Source organism: Rhineura floridana, chromosome 5 (genome assembly GCF_030035675.1).
Source record: "Rhineura floridana isolate rRhiFlo1 chromosome 5, rRhiFlo1.hap2, whole genome shotgun sequence".
In the NCBI taxonomy this organism is placed as follows: Eukaryota; Metazoa; Chordata; class Lepidosauria; order Squamata; family Rhineuridae; genus Rhineura; species Rhineura floridana.
Window position 1 is genome coordinate 102,884,515 of NC_084484.1, and position 14,784 is coordinate 102,899,298.

A 14,784-nucleotide genomic window follows, 5' to 3' on the forward strand; every position below is an offset into this window, starting at 1 on the left:
TATTTTATTTTTTTAAGACTCCTTGGCAAGTCTATTAGCTTCCTGCCTTATTAGGAAATGAATCAGACTGAAGGTTTTCTGATTCAGTATGAGCTCACTAATTACTTACTGGAAAATGTCCCTTTTCTAGTTTTTCCCAAGCTGTAATTGTCCTTTCAAACAATAGGAAATGAAAAGCCAAAGTCTCCTCCGCCCCAATTTATTTCATACTACTACATGAACGTGTGAGTTCGGTATAAGGGAAGGACAGCTCCTAAGTATCACAAGTGGGAAGTGACATTTTTCCTCCTTTTGTTCTTCCAGTTCCCTGCAGATTGCAACTAAGTGTTAGAGACATTCTGCTTAAAGGCGGGAATAAATTTCTGATTTAATTTTAGATTTGGTTGGCCTGAACCAAATGGAATTTTTCTAAAGATTATTTTGAAAAGAAGTCTGCAAAGTGACCTACTTAGTTCTATAGTAGCCTCTCTCTTTATCTTCAGTACCTTTCAAAAACATAATTTCCTTAAAGAAAATGTGTGCTGTGTTGCTTTTTAATATGGGTATTCATTTTCAAATAGTTAAAGCAGTGTAGAAGAATTATAATATAATCAGAGGCAGTAATCAGAAATCCAGCTTATGCCACACTATCAAATATTTTAAAGTATTTTATTTTAATTATTAATAATATAACTTTGCAAATAATTATTACATAGAGCTGCAAATGTTCCTTCACAGAAGGTACATTTTCTTTTCTTTTCTTTACAAAAATAGCTTATGTTATCCAAAACAAATACATTGCTGTTCATTGATATAAAATGGGCTGAGGCTTCTGGTAGGAGAGGCATCCAACCCACTGTTCATCCAGATTTCCTGGATGATTTGTTCTCTCCGATCTATCCTTTCAGCAAGTTCAGCTGGGTCTATTGAACAATAAGCTGAATGGGAAGTCCTGCAGAACCCTGCTAGTCCATCAGGAAAATCTGAATTGGAAGACTCCTCTCTTTCCTCCTCCTCCTCCTCTTCCTCCTCTTCGCTGCTTTCATCAGCCTTGCTGTCCTCTGGTATCAAGCATTTTCTTGCCCTCTGCAGTTTTTCCAAGTCATTAGAGCATGACACATGTATCACCAGAGCACAGAGTGTGAGCACAAGGCCAACGCAAACACTAGACACAAAGAAGAGAGCAGCTCTTTCAAGGTGATCTGAAATTAGAAACAGAATCCCAGACTAAAGGCATATAAAGAGAGGGGCAGATGAGGGGATAATGATGAAAGATCTTTTCTGAAAAGCCCTGCGCTGTTGCATCAGGCCAAGCTTCCACGGTTCACCAGCCCCTGCTAACTTGTCTCTGACTAGCTGATTCTGCACACTTGACCAAAAAGTACAATGGCGCAGGCAGGGTAACAACTGAACAGTCTAGGCACCATAACATTTAAAGGTCAAGGCTCTTCTGGCATAGGTGGTGCCATACTTCAGCCAAATGGATGACTCACTATGAGGCTGGCTGTTAGAGGATAAGGACAGGAGAAACTTCCCCATGCCTGGTTTATGTCCTGCTATTCCAAACAGTGGAAGGAGGAGAAATCAGTTCAAAATGCAACAAAGCACACACACACAGAGTATGGTTTAGTGGGTAGAACTTAAAACCCTCGTCTCCCAGTCCTAATGCCACTCAGTCATGAAGCTCACTGAGTGATTTTGAGCCAGTCACCATCTCTCAACCTAACCTACCTCACAGAGTTCCTGTGAGGATACAATGGCGATGGAGAGATATACGGATGCCATCTTGAACTCCTTGGGGGAAAGGTGGTAGGATATAAATGTAATAAATAAATAAATAAAATATCATTGTTTAAAAAGAAGCAGGGCAGCAGCAATAAAAACCAATCAACCAAAATTCATTCAAACAGGTGCAACTATTTTGCGTGTACCAGAACTAACACCAACACAGTTCTCTCCTGCAGCTGGCAGTGCATAGTTGGCCAAAGAGCTTTCTGTCATATTAGCAGAAGAGCTCATTTTAAATGTCAAACTGTCACTTTCTGCCTACATAGAATTTCTTCTGTAGTTTCAACTGTACTTCCTCATCCCCTTTTAATACTGTGTTATTTTGATAGATGAGAGCTGGTACTAAATTCCTTCCTGGAAATGCCTGTGTTTTGGTTGTGGCTGAATAATGCAGAATATAGATTCTTAAAGAAGCGCTTTAATTTCCAGATGTTGTAAATGTTCAACAGCTGTTACCAGAAATTACCTTAGATTGTTCTCTCTCTCTCTCACACACACACACACATTTTTATGACTGTACTCCAAAGAGACCTTTTAGGCATACTGAAGGACTTGCAGATTAGATCCAGATTTAGGCTGCAATCCAATACACTTCTACTCAGAAGTAAACTCCACTGGTTTCAGTGGGACTTACTCCGAGCCTTAGGCTGCAATCCAATACACACTTACCTGGGAGTAAGTCTTATTGAACCCAATGGAGCTTACTTCTGAGTAGACATGTATGGCAGTGCAGCTTAGTCATGCTTAGAATAAACCTATTAAAATCAATGGGTATGTCTAAGCATGACAGTCTGGATCCAACTTCTGTGCATACCTTTTCCCCATCAACTCCCCACCCTGCATCAGCTGATGTTGTGGAAGTTGCCTCTAACAAGGGTTCCTGTCAAAAAGTCCTATTAAATGTGCAGATTCTCTACAGTCAGCTGTAGGCTGTATAGACTTCAGCCAATATGTAGATTTACTTTTTCTTTATTGGAACAGTAAAATTTTACTTGACAAGATCACTGGTTAGAAAAATCAAGAAAGCAAAACAAAACACACTATTTCTACCTTTAATGTAAGCAAACATAGCCAAACTGTTGCTGACTATAATTCCTTCTTTCTTTGGAAATCTTGATTCTCTTGGATCAAAATATGTACCTGAGAAAAGGAAATGAAAATTTTATTTATTTTATTTATTTATTTCGATTTCTATACCGCCCACAGCCAAAAGGCTCTCAGGGCGGTGCACAACATAGAGTAAAATACAATAAAATTACATAGGTCAGTAAAAAGCATACATATTAAACAGTAAAACAGCCTGGTATAAATTGAAAGCTAAAAAATAAATTAAGTTAAAATGCCTGGGAGAATAAAAAGGTTTTAACCTGGCGCCGAAAAGATAAAAGTGTAGGCGCTAGGCGTACCTCATCGGGGAGACTGTTCCATAATTTGGGGGCCACTACTGAAAAGGCCCTGGATCTTGTTACAACCCTCCGAGCCTCTCTGTGGGTCGGGACTCGGAGGAGGACCTTTGATGTTGAACGTAGTGAGCGGGTAGGTTCATATCGGGAGAGGCGTTCCGCTAGGTATTGTGGTCCGGCGCCGTGTAAGGCTTTATAAGTCAAAACTAGCACTTTGAATTTAGCCCGGAAACAAATAGGTAGCCAGTGCAAACGAGCCAGGACAGGTGTTATATGTGTGGACCGGCTGGTCCTCGTCAAGAGTCTAGCAGCTGCGTTTTGCACTAGCTGTAGTTTCCGAACTGTCTTCAAAGGCAGCCCCACGTAGAGCGCATTGCAGTAATCCAATCTAGAGGTTACCAGAGCACGCACGACTGAAGTGAGGTCATCACTTTCCAGATAGGGGCGTAGCTGGGCTACCAAACGAAATATGTTTGTTAGATTAGATTGCTGTTGAGGGGTCATTAAAATACTTTTTTCTACCATTTGAAAATATGTGTGTAAATTAAGTGAATGAGTTTTTAATATTCTTCCCAGAAGGAATTTCTTATTTTAAAAACACTGACTTGAAGAGTTCTCACGTCAGGATAAAAGGTGTTTCTCCTGAGATCCTTTTATCTGGCAACACTAGGAACTGAAGCTGATGTGCTGTCATGAGCTATGAATCCTGCCACGTAGACTTGAAATGTCACATTATGTCTTGAGTGTGCATGCCGCATTAAAGTTAAAGAGAGATTTCAAAATACAAATGCTAATTTGCATGTTTTCTATTCTTCAGACGACCGATGGTGCTGACAAACTGCCTTTGCGTTTGTGACCCGCGGGCAGGAGCTGCGGTTGGATTGAGGTGCCTGCCTTTATCGTTTGTGATTTCTTTCACCCTGCTTGGTGGGCGAGGACGACAGCTACACTATTCTCAATGGAGCAGGAGGCAGCTGGTGGCGGCGCTGCTTGTCCTTGAGGAAGACGGCTTGATATATTTTCCAACGACAAAGCTGCACTAGAGAAGGAGTGACCCTGTCGTAGTTTTTGCCTGTGTGTGTGCGGGGGGAGTGCATGATTTGACTGTGTTCGTGTGTGTGGGCTTGCAAGATGTGCCTGGGAGAGAGGAGCCAAAGTCGATTGGGGAGATTTCCGGGGGCCCCAATTAATGTAGTGACGGGTAGAGGGAGATATGACGTTGTGTGGAGGACTTGTCAGGTGAGGGGAACGCGGCCCAGACAGTTAACAGCTGTGCCGTGTTCCGGTCCTCCGCGCACCCACAGGTTTGCTGGTTGCCCTATCAGCCAGCTCTCAGATCTCCAGATGCTGCTCTTAAATGCCAGATCGGTTCACAATAAGATCTCTCTCATCCATGATTTAATTGTGGATGAGGCGGCCGATCTGGCATGTATAACCGAGACCTGAGTGGGTGAGCAGGGTGGGGTTAGTCTCTCCCAGCTATGCCCACCTGGGTATTTGGTTCAGCATCAGGGTAGATCTGAGGGCCGGGGAGGGGGGGTTGCTGTGGTCTATAGGAGTTCCATCTCTCTCTCTCCAAGCTCCCTGTCCATTTAGCTACTGGTCTGGAGTGTTTGCACCTTGTGTTGGGTCAGGGGGACAGATTGGGGATTCTGTTGGTGTACCGTCCACCCCGCTGCCCAACAGACTCCCTAACTGAGCTGACGGAGGTGGTCTCGGATATATTGTTGAGATCCCCTAGACTTTTAGTGCTGGGGGATGTCAACATCCATGCCGAGGCCTCCTTATCTGGGGTGGCTCAGGACTTCATGGTCTCCATGACAACTATGGGGCTGTCCCAATACGCTATCGGCCCAACGCATGTGGCAGGGCATACTCTAGACCTGATTTTTGCAACTGGATGGGGCGAAGTTATTCTGAAGGTAGGGAGTCTTACATCAGCCCCTTTGTTATGGACAGATCACCGCTTGTTGAAGTTTAGACTTACAGCGGCTTCTCCCCTCTGCAGGGGTGGAGGACCTGTTAAGATGGTCCGCCCCCGGAGACTAATGAATCCGGATGGTTTTCAAAAGGCTCTGGGGAGTTTTCCGGCTGATAAGGCTGGCGCTCCTGTCGAAACCCTGGTCAAATTATGGAATACTGAAATGACCTGGGCAGCTGACATGATCGCTCCTGAGCACCCTCTCCTGAGTAGAGCTCATACAGCTGCATGGTACACTCCAGAGCTGAGAGCAATGAAACAGTACAGGAGACGGCTTGAGTGCAGATGGAGACGAACTCCTGATGGATGCAATTTCGCACTGGTAAGTGCCTATACCAAGCTGTATTTAGGGGCTGTGCACGCAGCAAAAAAACAATACTTCATTGCCACCATACAATCTTCTATCTGCCGGCCGGCGGAGCTTTTTAAAATTGTCCGAGGGCTGTTACATTCTGGCCCTAAGGACATGATTGATTCATCTGAAGCCCGTTGTAATGAATTTGCTAGGCACTTCCAGGATAAAATCTCTTGCATCTGTCAGGACTTGGACTCCAATGTTATAGCAGTGGAATTAAATGAGGTATCCGGAGCACAGTCTGGTCATGATTTGTTGGATGAGTTTCAATTGGTACAGCTTGAGGACGTCGACAAGGTGCTTGGACAGGTGCGCGCAACCACTTCTACATTGGATCCTTGCCCCTCTTGGCTGATAAAAGCTAGCAGGGTTGGAACTGCCGGCTGGGCCAGGGAAGTGATTAATGCCTCATTGCAAGAGGGAGTGGTCCCGGACAGCCTGAAGGCGGCGGTGGTGAGACCATTTTTGAAGAAATCTTCCCTGGACCCAGAAAATCTTAACAATTACAGGCCGGTAGCGAATGTTCCATTCTTGGGCAAGGTCCTAGAAAGAGTGGTTGCCGACCAGCTCCAGATGCTCTTGGATGAGACCGATTATCTAGATCCATTTCAATCGGGTTTCAGGCCCAGTTTTGGCATGGAGACGGCCTTGGTCTCCCTGTATGATGACCCTTGTCGGGAGAAAGACAGGGGGAGTGTAACTCTGTTGATTCTCCTTGATCTCTCAGCAGCTTTTGATACCATCGACCATGGTATCCTTCTGGGGAGACTCGCTGATCTGGGAGTTGGAGGTACTGCTTGGCAGTGGTTCTGCTCCTACTTGGCGGGTCGCCTCCAGAAGGTAGTGCTTGGGGAGTTTTGTTCGGCACCCTGGGTCCTCCAATATGGAGTCCCACAGGGGTCAGAACTATCCTCCATGCTTTTTAACATCTACATGAAGCCGCTGGGTGCCGTCATCAGGAGTTTTGGAGTGTGTTGCCACCAGTATGCTGATGACATGCAGCTCTACTTCTCCTGTTCATCTTTTTCAGGTGAGGCTGTCAAGGTGCTGAACCGATGCCTGGCTGAGGTAATGGACTGGATGAGAGTGAATAAATTGAGGCTCAATCCAGACAAGACTGAGATGCTGTTAGTAGGTGGTTCCCTTCACCAGATGGTGGATGTTCAACCTGTCCTGGATGGGGTTGCACTCCCCTTGAAGGAGCAGGTCCGTAGTTTGGGAGTTCTTTTAGAACCATCCTTGTCATTAGAGGCACAAGTAGCCTCGGTGGCACGGAGTGCTTTCTATCAACTTCGGTTGGTGGCCCAACTACGTCCCTATCTGGACAGGGAAAACCTTGGGTCAGTTGTCCATGCACTGGTAACCTCTAAATTGCACTACTGCACTCTACGTGGGGCTGCCTTTGAAGACGGTTCGGAAGCTACAGCTTGTGCAAAATGCAGTGGCCAGACTGTTAACAGGGACTCGGAGGTCCGAATATATATAACAACGATTCCGGCCCGCTTGCACTGGCTGCCTATATGCTTCCGGGCTCGATTCAAGGTGCTGGTTTTAACTTATAAAGCCTTACACGGCCTGGGACCACAATACCTGATGGAACGCCTCTCCCAATATGAACCTACTCGTATGCTGCGATCAACATCAAAGGCCCTCCTATGGGGCCCTACTCAGAGAGAAGCCCAGAAGGTGACAACGAGAAAACGGGCTTTCTCAGTGGTGGCCCCCGAATTATGGAATTCTCTCCCTGATGAAGTATGCCTGGCGCCAACATTGTTATCTTTTCGGCGCCAGGTAAAAACCTTCCTCTTCTCTCAGGCATTTTAACATTTTAATTAATATTTTAACATTTTGATATTGATATCTTAACTTGTTAACATCTTAATATTTCAATCAATTTAATACTTTTTTAACATTTAACATTTAGTATTGAGTTTTATAGTTTATGTGTTTGATTACGTTTAGTTTTTAATATATGTTTTAACTGTATACTGGATGTTTATCTGTTGTGAACCGCCCAGAGAGCTTCGGCTATGGGGCGGGATATAAATTCAATAAATAAATAAATAAATAAATTCATGGGTAGGTAGACTACATTCAAACCAACTCTTTAAAAATAGAATTCTGTCCTGAATGTGCATACCAAGTCTTATCTTGGTTTTCAAGGGATCCTAGATCTACATATGCAGCAAACGAGGTGGTACAGAGGCAGAATCCAGAGGTGGTAGCACAGATTGTGAGTAGTCTCCACTGATGTCCCTCTACTGATGGAAGGCTCTTTGATCCAGCAAAAGCTTCCATCAGCAGAAGGGTGAAGGCATTGATTTTTGCCAATTCTACCTCCTCCTGGTGGCCCCCATAATTGCTTCAGGAAGTTGGGGGACCCTTCAAAACAGCATGGGAAGATGGCACAAAGGGCTACAGGGGAAAGGGGGAATGAATAAAAAAAGATCTCATGGATAGAAAACTGAGCTGGATCAAATTATCTTCCATCAGCAGATAGATACTATTGGATGCAACCCTATATGACTTAAGACTGCAGGTAGGGGATCACATTTTTAATGGCCCCTTCTAGAAAAAGCCAGTAGAACAGTAAGGAGCAGCCAAAGATCCTTTCTTCCCAGATGTGCTATAGAGGAGTGGGGGTGGAGATATTAAAAAAAAATTTTTACATCTGTGAACTTTTAAAACTCACAGGATGGGCAGAATCCATGATCACTGACCTTCCCGCTTCTAACCTTCCCTCCTCTCTGTACCAGTCCTTTTGTTCTTATTTGGATTGCTTCCTCATCATTATGGTTGTGATGCTGATATAAACTGGAAGCTCAATAAAAAATGGGCATCCCCCATGTGCAACCTGGAGTAGTGCAGTCCATGCTATCACCTCAGGATTCTACTACCTAATGGTGGAGAATGTATAGACCAGGCCAGGTATACTGAATTATAAACAAAGAAGCTCAAAATACTGAACAAGTAAAACTAAGGCCTCATTTCATTTGGCTAACTGTATTCTACTTTTTGACATTCTATGTGATCAAACCATTGTAGGTTCTTACTTAAAGACAAATGCTGGGAGCGATCCATAAAAATGACCATATTCACCTTCTTTTGGCTTCCAAGAAGGATTTAGATTAACCATGGGATCAACTGCTGCAAATATGAATTTGGGAACTGAAAATTTTAAAAAAAGAAAATATTATGTGCTAATTTTTAAAACATTTGACATCAATTAAAACATTATTCATCGAGTAAGGTAAAATGGTTACCTTACCTTGGGTAAAACAATAACATTCTAAAGTGCCAAATAAGACATTTCACTCCCCACCCCGGATATTCTAGGCTAGTTTGCCAATTCTTTATTCCAACTATGTATGCTTTTCTCCATATTAGGCAATGGAATAGTGCTAGGTATGCTAGGAGATGCAAAGGAGCAAAGGTTGTTTATTTTCCCCAGGGATGGGTGTCGGTTCTGAAAAGCCCTTATCCTGCAGATTCACAAATCCCAGCCTGCAGCAGTAGGCTGTTCTTAAGGTTCTGCACACAGACCTACTTCCTGCCAAAGAAGTGGTTGGCAACACTATCAACCCTAACAGCACCTTGGGAGGGGGAGGGAGAAAGAAACTAGATTGAAAGTCCCCACTCCTGAAATAGGTGTCTCCTGATCTGACATAGCTCATCATGCCTGCAACTCTAGCTATTTGATACAGGGGTTTTGTCCACCACCAAGCCCACTTCCATGTACACATTTCCCTTGTTGAACTGGGAACAAGGGTTTAGAAACATTTCATTATAAGGTGCCACCACAAGAGTTTGCCTTTGTTTCAAGACCTGCATCTTAATAGGGCAGCATGCTCTATTAAGTAACTCTTTATATCTATTGTCTCCAACACAAGCTATGCTGTGTGATTCGCTGGCGGGTTCCTGTTAGGGTGAAGACAGGCATAATATGAATGAAGAGACAGCACATAATGCATCCCACCCTCAGCCACCTAATGAGCATGGCTTTCTCCCAACTTTGCAACTGAAGAGATAAATGTCTACATCAGCAAATCAATGTTGCCCTGTCCCCCACCCCCATGCTTCATGTGGGCTATTTTTTCCAAGGAGGAGATGAATCCATTCATTCCTCATCTTTAAAAAAAGGAAACTTTTTTAAAAGGGCAAAAGTGTTCTGATGGAGGGAAGGGGGAGGCTTCTTAGTGACATCATATAAGCTACTTCAGCCTTCCCCAACCTGGTGTGGTGCTGATGGGAGTTCTAGTCCAAAACATCGGAAGGGCACCAGGTTGGTGAAGACTGGGCAGTTTTAATATCTACTGATGTTCATGTGATAAGCCTGATTTAAAAATGCATCCCAGTCTTCCTTTTGGGTGTTATCCCAAACAGATGTATTCTATCTGAAGCACATTTTTAGTTTTGCACTCACCATACCCACACCCACCCACCCCACTCAACAGAATTCTACATATTTGGGAATAGCTTCTTTTCACAATCTAACTTCTTCTCCCTATACATAAGTGTCTCTTTGGTCACTATTAACAGGTGGCTCCCTTACCCAGTGTGTATATGTGAGAAAAGTGCATGCATCAGCAATGACACACATAGTAACTCTAATCTAGTGTTTTAACTGTTTTGTACGTCGCCTAGAGTGGCCTTTGGCCAGATAGGCGACACAGAAATTAAATTTATTATTATTATTATTATTAATTAAACACAAAACAAAAGCCCAAGAAGCACTGGTGAAATTGAGAAGCCCCTTTCCCTCATCCCTGTCAGTTTTTGCAGATAACAGAATGGAGGGGAGGGGATGGGGGAGTGAAGGAATATCAGTGATTGTCAAATAATGCAGAAAGCTATCACTGTCAGACTGTCACCAACTACATCATAATAGAATTGCATCCTATTCAATTCCAGGGCAGTCTGGACTAATGGCTGGTGTAGGCGAGTGGGGGATGGGAAGTGTCTTCATCCACACAAACAGAAGGAGTAAAATGGGAAAACTGTAGCTTGTTAATGGTATGGTCTACAGAAATTGCCATGGGCAAAGGTTTCTAGGGGATTGCTAAAGTGCTTGAAAAATGTATGAGTGATCCTCTGTAACACAATAATAATGAACTCAATTCTCTGAGGGCCTATCCTTATGCATCCAAGACACAAGAGGGCAGCTGGCAGACTCAGGGGAACCCCAAGGTTTGCAGAAGTCCTTAGGGGAAGGGCTTTTTCTCCCAAAATAGCCCAATGAGGACTAAGTATGCTCATTTGGGCATGGAATGCTGATTAACTGTTGGGGGTGGATCAGCAGAAAAATGAAACGGAATGGAGCATCCTGGGACAGGACACAGCTGCCTGGCTGAAGAAGAGCACTCCAGGATGCAACATTTTGTTACAGTCCCACTTGTTTTGGTCTGGTTGTTCATTACCCTATGAAACAGCATCAACTATCTACAGCAATGTTTTTCAAACTTTTGATAACTGGGGCTCAAGGTGTTTTCTGGATTAAAATCAGGAGTACATTTGATTTGTGCTTAAACAATATTTTGCATATATTTAAACAGATCCCAGAACAGTAGGCAAGCCTTCTCCTTGGAACTGCAGGACAGCCCACTTAACATAGCCTCTTGGTTCCCTCTCCCTCCTTATCCCATTAGGGCACAGGGTTGGAAGGACCAAGCTTTTTGAACCACTCTGGGATTTGCCCATGCCTATCAGTTGCACCCTCCCTTGGGACTGTGTCACTCACTAGCCATATTTTGTAGAGAGAAGTGTGTGTGTGTGTGTGTGTGTGTGTGTGTGTGTGTGTGTGTGTGTGTGTGTGTGTGTGTGTGTGTGTGTGTGTGTGAGTGAGTGAGTGAGTGAGAGAGAGAGAGAGAGAGAGAGAGAGAGATCAACACTGCACAATAGGACCTCCTCGCTCCACAGGACATAGAATAGTCAATGCATTTAACATGTTGGATTAATTTTTCACAGCACATTCCAGCACCCCTTATGGAACATGAGTGTGCTTCAACGTACAATTCTGGAATCCATGCTATAGCCCCAATTATTAAAAGGGTGATCTGCTTGAAACAAATTTATTGGGGCAGCTGCTGGCATTAGTTAAGGCTATGAGGAATGTGAATTTCGAATAAAAACATTTCATCCAATTCCCATTTGATGGTTTAAGCCAAATGTACCTAAAGAAGAATGCTAATCTGTTGCCTCGTCCTTCTCTGATTGTTAATGCGGTCTTTGCTTTTACGCAGTCTTGGGGCAGCACATACAGTGTGTAGATACTGGACCCCACATTACCCACCTCCTTCCTTCGCCTCATAGCTGATCCACAGAGGGCTCAGCCCAAGTAGCAGCCTTCCCTAATATAGCCCATTTGAGGGGCACACCCAGTTTTGATGCAGCCCACCTACTGGAATCAGCAGTTCTTAAGACAGACCAATGTACCTATTTATCCCTTTTAAAAATACACATAAAGAAGAGTATTTAAAATATGGTTTCAAAAAGTGTTATTGTCTAGCAGCCAATTTTCTAACACTCTGAAAAGAAAGCGGGTGAATACCTAAGAATAAATAACTTGTAAATTGCAATGGTACTTTAATGTGTTGTCCTTTCTATTCCAAATGCTTTCAATATTTCATCTGTCTTATCTCTAGAGACAAAAAAATTTGACCTCCAACTTGCCATACATTAATCTTAGTTTGTAAACATCAAACAAAGGAAAAGTGAATTTAATGCTATGATGAGAAACATCTATGACCAGACTTGCTTACAGTAATTATTATACTCATTCCCTGGAACTTGGTCAACACATGTCCCCACTGGTGTGTGTGGCATCTCATACATTCCAAAACGCTGCCTTTCTCAAAGCCATTAGGCCATGTGGAAAACAATTAAAGCATCAACTCACTTGCAAATGCTCCAGGCTGCTTCAAATCATCATGGCAGAAAACATATTTGAAATTAATTAAAGAGAGAGAAAAATGTGATTGAGAGTCAGTGTCTTTTGTGTGTGACTGCAAAATCAATACAGTCTTGCTGCTGTGCTGCTGTGCTGCTGTGAGTTAAGCCACGCTTTGGCTTAGTGTGTTATCCGAACCCAGGTTTGTGGTTTGTCTTACGCCAGACAAAGCACAAGCTGTAACCAAGGTTTGTTCTCGGTTTACAACTTGGATAACACACTAAGCTAAACAGCAACTTAGTTCATGGCAGCACAGCAGCAGGAGGACCAGGGCAGAAATGCAGCAGCCACAATCTCCTCTGCAGGAACTCTTGCACTCGTGTTCATGCTAATGGCTTGGCTGGTTACATGCGAACCAGTGTGGAATAATGTATTTTTAAGATGTTAAGATTCTAGCTTCAAATGACCCACAAACCGGAGTCTGAATAACTTATACAGTCTTCTCTAAATCTGCCTTCATTGTATTCATACATCTTTCCATAGAATTTATTTTTATTTTCTATTTATTTATTACATTTATACCACCCTTTCTTTTCATGAAACCCGAAGTGGCTTAACACATGGTTCCCAGGCAGTCTCCCATCCAGGCGAGCTAGCCTTATGCCTTCAGACCACAGCCTGGGACCAGATAGGGACTAGATAGAGTCTGTCTAGACTATGAATATAGGGTCTATCTCCATTTAAACATGTACCTCCCACATACAAAGGCTTCCTGATTGACCAGTCTAGTGCATTGTTATGTTATGGCAGCAGGGTGGGAGACACCTATCTGTGACATCAGTTTATGCTGCTCTTGTAATGTTTTAAACCTCATCAATTTCCCAGGCCCTTCCAATGCACTTGTCACAAGGTCCATAATGGCCCAGGAAGGAGTAGCATGATGGCTAGAGTGTCAGACTAGGACTGAGGAGACCCAGGTTCAAATCCCACTCAGCCATGAAACTCGCTAGGTGACTGTGAGGCAGTTCCAATTCATTGTAAGTTGTGTTCCACCTGTTATCACGATTCCTGGTTCTCTCTCTTTTTGGTTATTTTTTCTGAAAAATTATGTATTTTCCCCTATTATTCCTTATGCTGCTGTATGCAGCAGCAGCTGATAACAAAAACAATTTAAATAATTATGTAATTCTTGGCATGATTTTTTTAAAAAGTACGGTGTTGCTGACAGCCGCAAACGCACACAGAGAGTGGGAGACTATTCGACAACGAGACAAACTTGTGGATTATCCCAGAATTCGATACCAAATCTGATATTGCAAATATTTCACACTCTAGTAGTAAATGAGGTATTGTAAATCTATAACTGTATGGTTGTACCCAGCTCATGTGTTAAAATACAGGAATGTCATGCATCATAGATATAAGATGAAGACCAGGTTTTTAAATGAATGTCTGTTTGTACATCTGGGGATTTCATAATCTGGCATTATATAATCCAGGTTCAGCATGTGTTTGTCAGCATTACTGCAGTTTTTCTTACCACACACATAGCTGACATTGAGATATTTTTTCACACCAGGCAGGCACGGTTTTCCAAAATTATGGTTGTTAGCAATAATTTTACACCTCTGTTTCCCATAACACTTCTCAGATAATACTTCTAAAGCAGAGTAGGAAAAACAATCTGAAAGAGAAGAAAATGAAAAGGTGCTCATATATATGTAAATACCAATGACTTTTTCAAAGAAAGGAGTTATTATACACAAGTGTGCTACAAGTATACACCTGCTGTTGCAATCACAGTGCTAACTCATGAGGCCTGCTTCTTGCAGTAATAGCCTGGGGCTGCATACACACCATACATTTAAAGCACATTGCTTCTCCCAAATAATCCTGGAAATGGAAGTTTCTTGAAGGTGCAGGAAATTGTAGTTCTGTGAGTGAAGACTTCCAGGGATACCATTGTTGCCCTACACATAGCCCGGCATAGTCCATACACTGCATGAAACTACTGCTGCTAATCTGAAAGCCCCAGAAAAAATAGGTGACCATATACACATGCACAACAAATAGTGTGACCCACATGAAATAGAAGCATAGCAACCTACAACGCCAATATGACCTTAAATTAACAGTGGAAAATATTATAATTTCAAACAGGCAATAAAACATTGCCATGAATAGCTGCAGAATATCAACAAATGATTTCTGTCCTTCTGCACAAAGACATTCGGTTAAAGATTCCAAGGGGCGGCCAGGTGGGGCACTGGCCCAAGGGCCCCTGAGGCTACAGGAGCCCCTGAGGGGCCCCTCTTCTCCCCTTCTGCGATTTGCAGCAGGATCGCTGCCACAGATCGCACGGCAAGAGCTTCGGGGCTCCGCCAGTCCCTTT

General features: G+C 43.2%; 1 protein-coding gene across 5 annotated transcripts in view; it reads right to left on the reverse strand.

Moving 5' to 3' along the window:
• Positions 1-679: 679 nt before the first annotated feature.
• EVA1C (eva-1 homolog C) overlaps positions 680-14,784 on the reverse strand; it is a 66,613-nt gene continuing 52,508 nt past the window's right edge. For 4 of the 5 annotated variants that reach the window (XM_061627817.1, XM_061627813.1, XM_061627814.1 and 1 more), the window contains 4 exons: positions 13,933-14,076; positions 8,606-8,674; positions 2,818-2,907; positions 680-1,181 (listed from right to left, as the gene is read on the reverse strand). In XM_061627817.1, coding sequence (XP_061483801.1) covers positions 760-1,181; positions 2,818-2,907; positions 8,606-8,674; positions 13,933-14,076 — 725 coding nt within the window. In that variant the 3' untranslated portion in view covers positions 680-759. The remainder of the gene's footprint in view (positions 1,182-2,817; positions 2,908-8,605; positions 8,675-13,932; positions 14,077-14,784) is intronic. The other variant, XM_061627816.1, reaches the window with a different exon arrangement.